Source organism: Vigna umbellata, chromosome 1 (assembly GCF_029865625.1).
Source record: "Vigna umbellata cultivar VRB3 chromosome 1, Vumbellata_1.0, whole genome shotgun sequence".
Lineage (NCBI taxonomy): Eukaryota > Viridiplantae > Streptophyta > Magnoliopsida > Fabales > Fabaceae > Vigna > Vigna umbellata.
Window position 1 is genome coordinate 42,024,708 of NC_142165.1, and position 17,198 is coordinate 42,041,905.

Here is a 17,198-nt window from a genome sequence, read left to right on the forward strand (position 1 = left end):
TACTGTATATTGAATTGGATTGAGTTGTGGTTAAAATTCTCGGGGTGGTGGTAGTGCTGTTGGAAGATTTGGAGATATACTGTGTGACGGCAACGGCAAGAGGAAGAATACACTGTGAGGTCCGGCGAAGGAAGAAGACAGGTACGCAACCGCACTTCGAGGTGCAGAAAGACGCAGCCGCACTTCGAAGTGCGTTTTTTATTTTGAGGTCGCACTTTGAAGTGCGGTTAGTATTATTTTTTTTTTATTTGCAGCTTATTTTGTTTGATTTTTTTTGTTTATTTGATGTATTTTTTTTTATTTAATGATTTTTTTGTGTTTAATTTTTTTTTCTTTATTTTATTTCATGCATGTTTTTTTATTTAATGATTTTGTAGTTAAATTCCTGTCATGCTTTTTTTTACATGTTTTTTTATCTTTTTTTTTATGTTTTTTTATTATGTTATTATTTTTTATTTAAATTTATTGTTTTATGTTATGATTATTTATTTTAAATTTTTTGTCAATAAATCATTTTACATTAGTATCTGCTGGGTATAGTGTGAATAAAAAAACACTTGGATAAACAATTGAAAAAAAAATCATAAGCAATATATATATGCCAACGCAGATCAAAAGATTTCAACCACACATTGAATTCAAATGAAGAAACTAGTCAAAGCCTATTATTCTTTATACTGGAGATCACATATATTATTAATAAAGAGATATTTAATTAAAAAAACTAAGTTTCAAAAAGCATTTGAAAAAACGCAGTTTCTCCTTGCCGCCGCTCGAAATGCGGTTCTGTGTATGTGTGCTGCAGATCGAACTGCGGTTTGTGCTTACCGCAGTTCGAACTGCGTTTATCCTTGCCGCATATCGAAATGCGGTTCTGATCCGTTTCCGCACTTCTAACTGCGGACGTGCACCTCCAGCGAGCTCTGAACACGACCTACGAACCAAACCAAGCACATATTACAGGAAACAAATATAGTAGATGCAAGCTACTAACCTGGACGCCAGCTCAGATCTGTGAGGAAATCAAAGGAGGAACACGAGCAGCGTGGGATGGCAGAGACAAGATACACGGAGAGAAAAAGAGGGAGGAAGGAGGGGGTGTAGGTGTAGGGTTTCACTGTGAGATGCGGCAGGGAAGAAGAGGAGTTAAAAAACTTTTTAAATATCTACAATATTTTTCTCTCTCCTCGTTGACTATCACAAGGGCACACTTGGAATTAAATTTTTTTTTGGAGGTGCAGGACGAGGGTGGTGAGGTGCAGGGAGAATGACTCAATATGAAATAGGCATCAAGTACACCGTGGTCCGAACCGTGGTCCGTCCCTCTGTTGCCAATGCCATTCATAGACTCTAAGTTGGAGAATAATCCCAATAGGTATATAAATCAATAAAAAATTAAACAATAAAAGTAAGGGTGTTACTCCCTCCACCACCACAACTTGCTTCCTCCACCACCCCATTCCCCTTTTACCCTTTTCTTTATTTTTTAATTCCTATTTTACCCTTATTAAAATTTTAGGGTTAATATTATTTAAAATCTCACGTACATTCATTCTCTTTATCATTCTTCCCTCTTTCTCTTTATTATTTTTCCCAAGTTGTCTCTTACGTTCCACTATCTTTGGGTTGTCTCTCATGTTTCACTTCTTCTTCTCTTTTATAGAATTGTGACGTGAGAGTGTGGTGGACTTTGTGTTTAGTAAGATTGAAAGTGGGGAAAGTAATTCATGTTCAGCCGTGACTGTGATGGTGCTTCAAGGTGCTGGTTCAAAGGCGTGAGAGGGCGTGAAGGTGCGTAATAAAACCTAAAATATAAACCGTATAATCTTTAAACGAATGTGAGCATTCGTCAACGGATGTCAACATCCGTTTAAGGGGAAACGAATGTCGACATCCGTTTTCCCTTAAACGGATGTTGACATCCGTTTTTCCTTAAACGGATGTTAGACATCCGTTTTCCCTTAAACGGATGCTCACATCCGTTTAAAGATTACGGTTTATATTTTACAGTTTTTTTATATTAATTTTGAAGATATTTAAATAATATAATTTATATTTTTTGATATATTATTTTTGAATATATTTTGATGTATTTTAATAATGTATTTTTGAGGATCTTTATTCTTATTAGTATGTATTTAGATTTTTTTTTTTATTTTGCACGTTATATATAGTTAGGATTTTTGTATAATATATATTTTTATATGACTTTTTGTATTCTTTAATAATTTTATAATTATATAAAAAGTTATTTATTAGTTTAATTATAAAAGTAAATAATTAGGATTAAAAAGAAAAAAGGTTATTTTTGTAATTATAAAAGGTTAGTTTTGTAATTCAAAAAATATGTAATAGAATTGGGGAGGTGGAGGGAGAAAATGTGGTGGTGGAGGGAGTAACACCCTAAAAGTAACTATACATGTAACTTCTGTTCAACTAAATGACCTGGTTAACTTTGGAAAACGTTAGTTTGATAATTGTTAGTGTTTTTATTATAGTGAATTTGAAGTCTCTTACATTTTTTTTTTCAAAACTTTTCAAATTAATCTTATAAATTTTAAATATTAGTAGAAGAAATTAAACTTATAACTTTTTCTATCTTTCTTTCCAGCTTTATCCTTAAATCATTTTATAAATCCTTCAAATCATATTTTCTTAACTTTTCTGTAATTATATTTTATATGTGATTGAAATAGTGATTGATCATAATTATTTTTAATTAGTCAAAGGATTTTAAAGTAAAATGTTATGTTCTCTGAGTTTGTCTTTGTTGTTCATTTTGTTTGTTCTTGGGAATAGTGTAAGGTTTTATATCTATAAATTACTATCTCAATTTATTCAAATTTTGAATAGTATTTTAATTGAATAGGTGGTGTTTCTGGGTTGTTTTTTACATTAAAAATTGTGAAAGGTGATTGCAGTGTGTTATATCATTTTCATGCAACTCATTTGATTTTGCTTTAATAAAATGAATTTTAAGAAATTGTATTGTATTTATTTAGACTTAAATCTTATGTAAAAAATATAAGGAGAAGATGGAAGGAACGTTAAGAGGAGAGAAGAGGAAGAATGTAAGTGTTCGTTCACATGAAAATACAAAAAAGTTCCTATGATAGGTACTAATAGAATTGAGGTGGGAATGTTTCAATGTATGATTACACATAAATTATTTACAAAAACAAACCACACACACACACATATATATATATATATATATATATATATATATATATATATATATATATAATCTAACTATTTTAAAAATATATATTGTTTGTTACGAGCGATTAATTTATTTATATCATTTTATTAGTGTAGTGTTTTCCTAATGAATTATTTTTCGAAAAACCTATAAGTGATATTATAGTTGAATGTTTATCTCAACTGACTGAGATTACTCTAATTCTCACATTAAGTGAAAAAGTTAAATAATGATTTGTAAAAAAGTTAAATTATATATAGATTTTCTATTATTGAGTTCATTTAATAAAATTTTACTATCAAACATTTTTTCCTAATCTTTACTTGCCTCCACTCTAAAAGATTTAAAAATTAGTAGATTTGAAGGTAAGTGAAAATGAATTTGAAAGTAAAATTTATAAAAATTAGTGTAGGATTTGATTGATGTGAGAGATTAAAAAAAATTATTTCCAAATTTACTCTTACTTACCTCCAAATCTACTCAAATAAACAAAAAAAAAATTATCTTCAAATCTTCTCAAATTCATTCAATCATTTTCTCCCAAATCTATTCAAGTGAACAAAAGGTTAGAATATAACAATAACTCACATGATAGCACTTGGGATTAGTCTCAAACATGATTTATAACATGAAATGAACCTAATAGTGTTTAATAGGAACACAGTGAGAAGACTATATTCAATTTGAATTATTTAGATATATTTTAGTTTAAATATCAATTTGAAAAGTCATTTAAACAAATATATCTATATTTATTTATATTTAAATTTAAAAATTAAAATGTATCAAAGTTTAAAATAAATATAATACATATTTAACAATCTATTAATAACGTGTTGAATTTGTTAATGCTAAGATAACGGTTAGTTTGTCTCGAGAAATTCTAAGCAGATAATATACATTGTTTGTTTAGTAATTAAAAATATAAAATTATTGTAATAATTTTCTTAATTATCAAAAACAAATTCACTGATAACGAATTTTATCCATATTTTTTTTTGAATTTTAATTATTAATAAAAAAATTCATTTATAATAAATTATAATTTTTATTATTGACAAATAAATTTATTGATAAAATTCATCAATAAATTAAAATTGTAAAAATATATAAATAGATTTTATAAATTATGAAAATATATGTATACGTTTTAATATATAAGTATGTTTTTGTGTTCTTTTAATCATCAAAACATGTAATAAAAAAAAATTAACATAGATTGAGAAAATAAATAGTAATATATTATTAGTGAATTTTTATAAATATAATATTTACATTATATTCATAATTATTATTCTCATATTATAATATTAGATAACTTGTTATTTGTGATATTCCAATTTAAGCAGCTACCACTGATCAAATAAGATGTTATAAAATTGATAAAACAGAACAGATTTATCACCGCTTACAAATATATTATTATTGCAGTTATCTAAAATAAAATGATATTGTAATAATTATATCAATAAGAAATAAACTTAATCATTAGACAAACAAGAAGATGTTATGCAAAATCATTGTCCTCCAACAATTATACTTCAACACTTAATCCTCATATGTTCCTACCCATAAGGTGGCATCGCAGAAAAAACAAACAACACACTAAGAACAACAGGGTTTAATGATTTGACAGGTCCTTTTTTTTGGGAATTTGAAATAAATAGAGTCATGTCGTTAAATTGGACCAGCATCGTTAGACTGACGTGTACGTGACATGCTAATGGTGTTTTTTTGAAATGACATAGCATAGGTTATATGGTTACTAAGTGATTGTGACGTGTAAAATCATAATTTTTAATTAAAGAAAGAAATTAGGGGAAATTGAACTAAACTTAACCCCTTTCTTGAAGTTAAGAATTGCAAAAAGAAAATGGGAAAACTGTGAGTGGTCCTTTGAATTAGGGTTCCTTGGCGAAAAGAAAGCGAGTATTTGTTCGAATTTGGAATGAATCAGAGAAAGTGGAGAGTAATTTTGGGAAATTAAGGTTTATAGTAGAACCTCATTCTTGCAACCTGTTCATTGGCGCATGCGACTTCGCTACACCCCAAACAAGATGACACAGAGGGAGAAGACGAGAGAGAAGTAGAAGGTTTTGAAGATTTCGACCATGATTTGGGAGAGGCGATACTACACGAGGTTGCTTGGATTGCACGTTGTTGTTGCCATGCGCCTTTGAAGCATCTTAATGACACAAATGGTGTTTTTTAGAGTTCTTCTTGCATGTAGATTGCAATGACAGTGAAGAGCATAGAAAGATGCTCACATCATTGTCCATCATTATACAAAGGCTTTGTCGCAACTTGCAGGTTATAAGTGACAAGGAATTGGAGGAAGCTAACTTGTCAATTAATGAAATGATTTTTCTTGCAGATGGTGGATTTGATAGGACTGCAATTTGTGAGGAACTTCAACACAAAGGGACGGTTGCCTCATTGGATATTGAAGAAAAAATAAGTGAAACAATTGGTAGAAAGTTCTTTGACCCAAGGTAGCATCAAGAAAGTCCTATTTTAAAAGGAAACCTTGATTGTGTTAGGGAGTGTTCTACTTCTGTTCATGGTAACTTATCAAGCGTGGGAATGAGTAAAATCACTGTTTGATCATCACCATCGTGGCCCTTCCTCAAAAACAAGCACGCCTTATTGGTGACGGTTATTAGTAAAAGGTTTTCTACCTCTTACTCGTCGCCTCTGTCGACTTTCTTCATGAAGTCGAACCACAAATCACGAAAATTACCAAAGTCCTAAAATCGCTCAATTTGAAATTCGTATCAACCCTAATTTCCCAAAATGAATCCCCACTTATACTTATTGATTCCCAATTTTTTGTCAATGAACCCTAATTCGAAGAAAGAACTCTGACTTTCTTTTCGCAATCCCTAATTCGAATAAAGTTATGAGTTTAATTAACTTTTTCAACATTTTCTTTGATTATCCATTTTCGTCACTGATTCCTAATTCAAAAAAACAAACACTCACTTTCTTTTCGCAAACGAACCCTAATTCGAAGCACTCTCACAGTTTTCCCCAATTAGTTTTGGTAAATGTGAATTTGAAGGAAGAAAGGGCTATGTTGAATTAAAATTTCCCAATTTTTTAATTTAAAAATTACAAATTACACGTCACATTATGCCATATCATTAAAAAAAACACAATCAGCGTGTCACGTACACACAAGTCTAACAGCGTTTGTCCAATTTAACGACAGAGCTTTATTTTGTTTAATTTTTCAAAATTAAGGACCCAATTGAAAAAACAAAAAAACAAACAGGGGTCCTATTTGAGATTCTTACCCAAAAAAGGACTTGCCGAATCATTAAATCGAATTAAAAAAAAACACAATGAGCTAGTTTAAAGAAATTAGCATATTTTATCCATTAGGTTAATTTTCCACTCCCAAGACCCAAAAGGGTTCTGTCATTCTCTCTGCCACCCGATTCATCTCTACATGAGTTGAATGGTTGGTAAAATATCAAGATACATGTTTACTGAATCTCATTATCAAGCATCTACTATAACTTACTTTAATATAGAATCTCTCCTTGAGATTCTTCTCCTAACACATATTTTTCATTCCCCCTCTCCCCACACATATATATCATCCAATAAATATTGATAAAAACTAACATAAGTATACTTGAAAACCATTTTAGCAAAGCATAATTCATAAAGCATTTAAGAAAATAAGAGAAATAAGTGATACATAGTCAAAATCTCTGTTTCTTTTGAGATAATCGAATATCTTACTTGATAATCGACTGTTTCAGAGAACTATCAAGTAAATAATGAACCCTAACTGAAATTATCAATTGTTAGATAGGATAATCGATTATTCCAAAGAGATTTCAAGCCAAGAAAGAACTCTAATTGAGATAATCGATTATCAAATATGATAATCGATTATTTCATAGAGTCTTAAAGAGAGAAAAAAATTGGCTTACTGAAATAATCGATTATCCAGCTTGATAATTCATTATTTCAGTCAGTTGTTTTACAACAAACTTAAATTTGATCTAAATGGACTAAAGACATATTCAAATGGCCAATTTGGTATTCTTAGCACTGTAATTTTTACAATAACTCATATTGAATACAAATTTGCTCATTTAAACATGAATTGAGTTCATTACACCAAACCAAATACTCAGAAACTCATAAAAACTTTCACTCTATATGCAAACCAAATTTTATGCAAACTTAGAAACCAACCAAGTCCTAAATGACCTAAACACAGTCCCCAAACTTCAAACTTACCTAAAATATCATTGATCTATAATTTTATCTGTTAAAACTTTTATTCTGAACCAAAAACTCATCATACTTCAAACCTATTATCCAACCAAAGTTCAATAATAATTAACGAAATCAAAATAGCCAAATTAACATTCCGACTCATCAAAAATCAAGTACAATATCAACAAATAAACTACACACAATAATTCATTAAATTCCACTAAACATACCCAATTTCTTCAAGTAACTTAACAAATCAAATTTCACAAGGCAACTAGATTACTCAATTCAACTATCATACAAACATCATTTAAAACATAATATTAGTTAAAATCAAAGTAACTAGCCCCCTTACCTGACAGATGACCAAATAATTATAGGGTCCTAAAACAGCTCCAAAAGCCAAAGAAGCTCTATCTGCTCCTATGAATAACAACAACATGATTAGGGTGCACCTAGAACCATTAATCGACAAAGACTCAAACTGAAAACTCAAAGGATGCATACAAACTAAGTGGGACCTACATGCAACAGGTTCAAGAAAACACTAAGGAAAAATGTTGAAAACTCAACTTACTAAAACGAAAAAACTAATCATTCTATATTGAAAAGCTAGTCACAGATATCAATCTTACAGTCTCGGTTATTTAATCAAACGAGCAAGAGGAAGAACCCTTATAGATAAATCATAGAACTTTAAAAAGGTGATTTCCAGAAAGATTACGCGTTTTAAAATAATGAAACTAATTTATAACTATTTAATATTAACATAATCTTATCTCACTGTTTTTAAATTAAAAATATCACAAGTTTTTACATTATTTATAAAACGACACACATTAAATAATCATATATATATATATATATATATATATATATATATATATATATAAATAAAAGTTATTCTATAATTTATGTTAATATTATGATTTTGAAAGATATCTTATAAGAAGAAATATGCAACAAAAGATAAATTATTTTCAAACAAAAATGTTTAATTAAAATTGATTTAAACTATTTTGTATTTTTTAAATATCAATTGTCATCCATTTTCTTTATTATCAACAAAAAAAATTGATGATTTTTTGTTTCATCTTTAATTTATTAAGTGTTAAAATTTCAATTTATTTTTTAAATTAAAAACTTATATAAAATTAAAGTAATGAATTAGTAGAATAACATGAAAGCCTAAATCCAAATTCTTAAAAAAATTAATAATATAAATAAAATTTCATAGAAATTATATTTGTTAAAAGTTTATCAAGAATGATCATGTTAACAACTAAGAATCTACAACCAAATGGCTAAAATAAAAACTTGTACAAGAATGCACATGTTATACATTAAAATCACACAGACAATGAAGCAAAATATATTAATAACTATTATCAATTAATTATCTGTAGAGTGTATATATATAACAAGTATTAAATGTTACATTAATGTTTCTCTGCTTTGCTTATAAATATATATAAATATAAACTGATTAATTATCAATCAATGCACACACATATTTATTATACTTTTACATAAAAATTTATTACGTATTGAATTGTGTGAGAAAAAAAAATTTAAGTAACGTGAAAGAAAACGTAGCAGTTTCACAACTTTATTGTTTAAAATTTAAATAATGTATTAACTGATAATAAATGCACATTTATCTTTATATATATTTAATATTTATAGTTGTTATGTGCATTTATTCCCGTCTTGACGGTGGAAGAAAAAGACAAATAGTGGGGTTAGCAATGACATAACGGAGGTAGGTTTTTGTTCAAAAAGTCAAGAAACGTAAAAACGCACAGCGTACTTAACGGGATGCACAAAAAATGTGAGTGCGCCTTGGGTACTTGCTAACCCACATTGTGTCTCACGAATGCTTAACTTACTTTAACTTCTTTATATTCACAAAACAAAATTAATATTTTAATTATATATATAAATAATTAATTTCAAGAAATTATTGATGATTTATAGGAGTGTATTATTCTTCATTTATATTATTTTTTGTTATTTTTGTATTTTTAATATTAGTATTTAGTGCATATATTATTTAGTTATAATAATAATAATTTTATTAATTTTATATTAACATATAATTATATTAATGACACACTATACAATCAAGATTAATATATATTGTTAATTTGAAAAGTAAGATATCACAAAAAAATTATGAAAGTGAAAATTTCAATAAAAACTCATTTTCAAGTTACTCAAAAGTTTATTAGATAATTTTTAAAGAGAATGATTAAAAATGAAATTATTATTTTAGTGCAAGTTTCACTTGCTTAAAAAATAAAGGAATACTAATATATATATATATATATATATATATATATATATATATAAATTCATTAATCTAGCTATTGTTGCTAATACTAATAGTATATAAATAAAAATATTATTTTAATTTGATATCATACACATATATTATTTATACTGGCAATTTTCTTTAGTTTATAATCAATTTACTTTAATTTTAGCATTTCATAAGTACAAATTTTGTATTAAAATATTTATATTTGAAATAAATTACATTCTAATAATTTTTTTCCTAAATTTAAGTAACTTATATGTATTGCTAAAATTATTATATATAGTTTTGATTTAATTTTTATAGATTTAAATTTGTGATATCAATTGTAAGATTTTTTTACAATTTTTATGTTTTATTTTATTTTTTATATTTTAAGAATAAAAGGTCTTATTTAATACAAACTATATTAAGTTTTATATTATGCTAACTTAATTTAATGAGAAAAAATTTGTAAGATTTGAATTATATATTTTTTTAAAAATGAGTATGAACAATAATGAAAATAACTTAAATAATTTCCATAAGAAATATGTGTAAACATTTTTTAATTTTTACATATTATTCATTTAAGATTATTATTTTTATGTAAATATTATTTATAATTTTTAAAATATTTATATATCATAAGAAATATTTCTTTACTCAATTACTTGCATGACTTATAAAATAAGATTAAAGATCGTAAAATATATATTTATTTTAATAACTAAATAAAAAGCGCTATTGTACATATATTTTACAAAAAATTAAATTAAGAAAGTAATTGTAAGAATCCTGAGATGAACTGTGTTCAGAGGAGTGACGTGTAGAGAAGAGAGTTTATTTAATAATGTTACAAGTAAATAATAAATAAAAAGAATAAAAGGAGTGAAGAAAAAGAAGCTATGAAGACTTAGAATGTTAGAAGAGGAGGGGAAAAAGACTAGGCATATAAAAACCTGATAAATAAATAGAAAAATCAAAAGAAAGTCATCCATTTCATTTCCTTCTGCCTTCTTCTCTGGTCTCTGGCTTCCTTTGTACGGGAAGAACTCAATCTTGTCCATTTCCGTTTGTTTTTTCTCTCTTCGATCTCTCCACCTTCCTTTCGACGACTCTCTTACCACAGCTCGTGTAGTTAACCTGAGCCCTCTCCCTTGAGGTACGCGTTTCCGCGTCTTCTTAACCTTTTGCTTCTAAACCCTTTTCAGATTTTAGGGTTTGTTCATGTTTTCACTCTTTTCTTTCTTTTTTGTAAGATCAGTGACGGCTTCGTCAATATTTGTTTGAGATTTGACTGCAAAGCTGGTTTGGGAGGTTTTAGTGTTTTCTATATATAGTTTTTTTGATTTTTTTAATTATTGACTTGTTTGTGTCTTGTAGGTACTTTGGTCTCTCTGCCTGTTTGTTGTTTTGAGAAATTCTATTTGAATTTTGCTTGCTCTGTGTTTGATGTGTTAGACACGAGTAGCTGCTGGAGTTCCTTGCTTCTAATCGGTGGATTTCATTTAATTGTGGTTAATTTCTTAATTGTTGTCTTGGAAAGTGGTTGTGTTCGGGAGAAGTCTGGGTATGCCTTGATTTGCACAAGGAGAGGCTCGAAAATCTGGTCTTTGCGTGTTTGCTTCTGAAATTTGTTTTGATAGAACGTTATTGGATAGTGGAGGTGTTTTTTATTTGGTGATGATATCTAAACCAGCTTTTGCATGTTTATTTGTTTTCTTCATAAATCTGGGTTGCAATTGGAATAGCACTGTTTTTTTTTTCTCCTTACTGGCATGTTTAATTGATGATGAGGCAAATGCATTCATGAATGTTGTCATTGTTGCTGTTATTAAACTTTTTATGTTGATTGAGGTGCTAAATTCTTATGTGGGTTTGTTTTGGTTTTAGGGTTTCTCCAGGTGTGATTTGATTTACAATCTCTGATGCTGAAGAATAATAGTGCTTGAAGGCTTTGCTCTTCTGTGTGAAAAAATGTTGGAAGGCGGTGCGAAATTCCCGGGAATAATAGATCTCAACAAAAATAATAACAATTACTATGATTTCTCTCAGGGCTTCTACCATAAGCTTGGGGAGGGTACCAATATGTCAATTGACAGTGTTGGGAGCTTACAGACAAGTAATGGTGGCGGATCTGTTGCGATGTCAATTGATAATAGCAGTGTTGGGTCCAATGATTCCCATACTCGCATGTTGGACCACCAAGGGTTGCGGAGGCGTGCCAATGACAACTACTCTGTTGCACATAGTGCCAATCGTCGTGGAAGAGTTACCCATGCTTTGAGCGATGATGCTTTAGCTCAAGCTCTAATGGACAACAGCTCTCCTACTGAAGGGCTTGATAATTTTGATGAGTGGACAATTGATTTGAGGAAACTCAATATGGGTGAGCCTTTTGCACAAGGAGCCTTTGGGAAACTCTACAGAGGTACTTACAATGGTGAAGATGTTGCTATTAAAATATTGGAGAGGCCGGAAAATGATCCAGCAAAGGCTCAATTGATGGAACAGCAATTCCAGCAGGAGGTCATGATGTTGGCTACTCTAAAGCATCCTAACATAGTTCGATTCATTGGCGCATGCCGTAAGCCAATGGTGTGGTGCATTGTGACCGAGTATGCTAAGGGTGGTTCAGTTCGACAATTTTTAATGAAGCGGCAAAAGCGATCAGTTCCCCTCAAATTGGCTGTCAAGCAAGCTTTGGATGTTGCAAAGGGGATGGCTTATGTTCATGGCCTTGGGTTGATCCACAGGGACTTGAAATCTGATAATCTTTTGATTTTTGGTGACAAGTCAATTAAAATTGCTGACTTTGGAGTTGCCAGAATTGAGGTTCAAACTGAAGGAATGACACCTGAGACTGGAACATACCGTTGGATGGCTCCGTAAGATCATTTACTGCTCTCTTTTTTTTTTAATATTAATATGCTTCTTGCATCTTTGTTTCTGGATTTTTGTGGACATCTTCCCTATTATAGTTAACTTTTTAAAGATATTTAATGGAATATTGCTTATATTTCAAATGCTGCTAACAAACTGTTGCTCATTTCTTATAGCTTGTTTTCTTTGTTCCTAATCTGTTGTTTGTGAATTGTGATCCTGGACAGAAATGGCATATACAGCTGAAATAGTAATTATGCAATTTCCTTATGAGACATATGCTTTCAGTGTACAGCTTTTTTTGCTTGCTTCTGGCTTTAATATTGCCTGGCTCTGGTTAACCATGCTATTTTAATTTTAGCTAAATATTTTTCACTATAATTTAATTATGATATGCATTTTTTCTCACATTGTCTTCTTATTATACACTTTCATGCATCAAGAAATGGAAGGAAATCTTCTTCTGTCATTTTTGTTTTGACCCAAATGGTAAGGGCATCTCTACCATTATATCAGACTAACCCTACAGAAAGATAATTGCAATCAGGTTATGGAAGTGAAGCTTGAGTGTAGTCGTCATTTGTTTTAGAAGCAAACTTTAATGATAATGCTATTTTTTGAAAGTTGCCATTATTGGAAGTTTTAAAAATTAGTCTTGGTTTTGGATCCTACTTGTTTATATTCTTCTTAAGTTTTTTCCTTTTTTCTTGTGACTTGTACGCAATTATGGGCTTATAAGTTATTTTTAACAATGGTGCTGTCAATTTTTCTCTCATCCGTTGTCTGTTTTATTTGTGTACCCCAGCCTGCCCAAATCCTTCCTTGGAATATGATAGATGTATTTTGCATCTGTACTGAATAAACAATCAATCTTTTAATCTGACATCAGAAAATTTTGGCTGGATGAATTTGTGAATCTCAGGATACTTTTTTCTTTTGTTTAGTGTTCATATCTTTGTGGCTTGATTTATTTGTGTTGATGCATACACTCTGCTTGCTAGAAGCTACTAACCATGGTACAAATATTTTGGTGGCAGAGTTGGCAATCCTGCTTAGGGGATCATTGACCTTGTTTTTGATACCCTAGAACAATGCTTAAAACCTATTGCTCATTCTTCAGACAAATCCAATATTCATGTGCTTGTCCTATTAGTAAAGTCTTTCCAGTTACTACCCCCCTGTCAACAAGAAGTTAAATGAATCAAAGTGGCCACGGCTTGGTTTTCAGTTAGTGATCTTGTTGTGGTTTAGGGTAAACTGCTATGCCAGAGTGAGGCTAAGTTGTTTTTTGCCACTTTCAGGTATTTTGTAGGGAATTTTTCACAGGGTGAATTTTGTTTCTTGTATTTGAATTGGGGAAGTGAAAGTAGTAGTGTGTTGTGGTCTTTTATGTGTTTATTATTTTAATATAATGGCGTGATTTGGAGACTATGTGGATGATGCTATCAAACAAGAAAAACTAAAATGTCCATAAGTTCTTATTAATTGGGCAGAAGTATTTATAGAAGGGGGAAGTTGGGAAGAAGTGAAGTTGCAGTTTGCGTTTCATTTTGCATGAAACCAATACACTTGGTCTACAGGTGAGTGTTGGGTATGCATTCATATATATTCCCTATAAATACTGACGCGTATACTTACCTGATAGGGTTGTGGCACATGCATCTAGTTGCCTGGCTGGAATGCAATAAGGTAGACAGGATGGTGTAATCTTTAGATAACTTTCATATTCTGTTATGTTTGGTTCAAGTGAAGCATAGATTTTGGTTCAAGAAATATGCTATGGTGCTCTCCTTTAACTAATCCAGCTCTGGGTGACCCAGCTGGTCTGACCTATATTTTCCCATATAGGTTTACATTTGACCCTCCTAGACTGCATTATAAGCTTCATGCTTCATGTGTTGGTTTCTTGTCTTGCTATATTGTTGCCTGCGTAGCCCTGGGTTGAAGCTTAGCAGTTTAACAATGTTGTGGTATTGTTATGAAGTGTGAAACTGTTTGATTATGGGCTATCCTATTACATTCCTGCATTATCTCATGCATATCATGACGCAGGTGGTCATGCCTTGATGGGTCACAGTCATTGCATGATGAGTGAGTTATGTTTCTATTTTAAACTCTTTCATGCTCTCTGCCCCGAAATAGAACCTATTAATTATTTTTTTGGTAATATTTAATGACATGTCTCCCATATCTTTATTTGAACTGTTACACTGTTTGATTAGTTAATTTAACTGTATTGAGCGGTGTGATTTAGTCTTCTTATAGAAATGTTAACATGGAATCTATATGGAGGAGTATAAATAGATAAGATGATTGTTTCTTGTGTCTGACTCAACCAGGATAAAAGACGTGTTTATTGTTGTAATTCTCTAGGTGTCCTGAAGGGCATCTCTTCTATGAAAAGTCAAACTAAGGGGTCATGCTGACCCTTGTAAATGTCAATGTTTTAGTTTTTCTTTTCAAATACATTACAAATATTTTGTTATGCATTTCTAACATTATTTTGGTGTTGCATAAGAGATATTATTAAAACTGTTAAATTTGCTTGAATAAGCTTACTTTATTATGATGATTGTTTTAAGTTTTATTTATCTAAATAAAGAAATACTTTGTGAACTTAGTTGAATTACATTGGTATTGTAATAATATTTACAATAATAGTTGATTTTTGTAATAGCCACTTTAAAAGTCCTGTAGGGTTTAATTTGTTGACAGTTTTACAAGTGCTTCAAAATTAGAATCATTTTATTAACAGCATAGGCTTTTAATTTGATCCTTCAAAATTTCTTGTGATCATTTAAGCCCTCCAAAGATTTTGTCAGCAAATTAATCTATGAAAAATTTAATTTGTTACCATATTAGTTTCCCAGATATTCTTTTTGTTATTTCTTCAGTCCATTTTAGACCACTGAGGTATTATTTAGTGATGGACTAAATCTTTGAGGTGTACTAATTTGGTGACTATGGGTAAGGGAGAGTATTTAAGGCAGGACATTGATTAGTTAGTTTGGGGTGCCTTTAAGGGGAAAGGAGGAATTCAGATGTGTATCGTTCGTAAATTGAGCATTAGTTGTTAGATATTGAGATAACTAGAATGCCATTTAGCTGTTTTTTTAGTGACTTTCTTATGATGATTAATGATATATTTACCATTTTCTTTCTGTCTTTCTTATTTCTTTTAAGACTATTCTCTGCCGAGTGAGGTATGTTGTTAATTTCTAGAACTAGGTGATAATCAATAATAATACCATCTGGGAGATTTATTTATGCTATTTTGTACCAGCAATTATAATGTATATGTATATGGACAGCTCCATTCATGACAACACATAATATTACTGTTCAAGTCGGATTCAGATTCTGCGTTTTTATATTTCTGCTATGACCAAAATCCAGTTATCTAACATGTTTGAAATGTATAAATTCATAATTAGTTTCAAGTGTTATTTGCTTGTTTAAAAGTTAATTTGGTGTAGTATTTAGATATGTTGTTCGCTGATGAACTGCAGGGAGATGATCCAGCACAGGCCATACACACAAAAGGTGGATGTATATAGCTTCGGAATTGTTCTATGGGAACTCATCACCGGTATGCTTCCATTTCAGAACATGACAGCAGTGCAGGCAGCATTTGCAGTTGTCAACAAAAATGTTCGTCCGATCATACCCAATGATTGCCTACCTGTTCTCCGTGACATCATGACAAGATGCTGGGATCCCAACCCTGATGTGAGGCCACCATTTGCTGAAGTTGTTGGAATGCTCGAGAATGCAGAGACTGAGATCTTGACAACAGTTCGGAAGGCCCGGTTCAGGTGTTGCATCACTCAACCAATGACTGCTGACTGATCCTGCGACTGCATATGCAAAAGTCATATAAACATAGACTGGAAAATTTGGGAGCAAGATGAAACTCTGGTAGTGAAGGGTGACTATATAATAGCTTTGTGTATTTGTGTGTTTTATTTATTTCTTCTGAAGAAAAAAAATGAAAATCTTATCTGGAGACCTTTTGCTTATTCGGTTTCTTATTACTGAATGTCTGTTCTGAATTAGTAAAGAGGAGATGGTGTATGTAATACATGCATGTTTTACAGTTATGTATAGCTTGAGTTCAGAAGGCAATGAGATCATGGCGAAAACTTTTGCTGTTTATGTCGCTTGCACCATACTACCCGCCTTTCGTTGGAACCGGGGCTTAAATTCAACTAGTTAACTTTTTCTTCTTACACCCCTAAATTTTTTTCTAAACATGATTTTGTTAGGAAGAAAGGTGGCCATTGAGTCGTTATGAGATTTGATTAAGATGTGAACTGTGTTTAAAGCTAACTAACGTGTAACGTTTTGTATTTTCTATGCAGGTGGATCTCATTGCCATTGGCGACTGTTATTTTTTTAGATGTTTCGCTGTTATGAATATACGCTCGTCCTTGAATTGAACTTTTTTGTTTACTTAATTATGGACTAAAGAAGAAGAAATATTATCCATCAAGTGTGATAAAATTATACTACTCGATTTATCTTTCGCTTCACATTTTATCTGACTGGTGAGTGCTTCTGAAGTCTAGAACATTCTTC

At 30.5% G+C, this 17,198-nt stretch overlaps 1 protein-coding gene across 1 annotated transcript; it reads left to right on the top strand.

Annotated features, from left to right (window-relative positions):
• The first annotated feature begins 10,710 nt into the window (after window positions 1-10,710).
• LOC124845218 (serine/threonine-protein kinase STY13-like) lies at window positions 10,711-16,775 on the top strand. The gene is made up of 3 exons (XM_047322288.2): window positions 10,711-10,899; window positions 11,631-12,625; window positions 16,130-16,775. The coding sequence occupies exons 2-3, from the start codon at window positions 11,715-11,717 to the stop codon at window positions 16,467-16,469; spliced, it is 1,251 nt and encodes a 416-aa protein (XP_047178244.1). The 5' UTR covers window positions 10,711-10,899; window positions 11,631-11,714; the 3' UTR covers window positions 16,470-16,775.
• The last annotated feature ends 423 nt before the right edge of the window (window positions 16,776-17,198 follow it).

Excerpts from the sequence above, each read along its gene's own strand:
- LOC124845218 (XM_047322288.2), top strand. The coding sequence starts at position 11,715 with ATGTTGGAAGGCGGTGCGAAATTCCCGGGAATAATAGATCTCAACAAA. Across the intron at positions 12,626-16,129 it reads ACATACCGTTGGATGGCTCC|GGAGATGATCCAGCACAGGC; the intron begins GTAAGATCATTT and ends GATGAACTGCAG.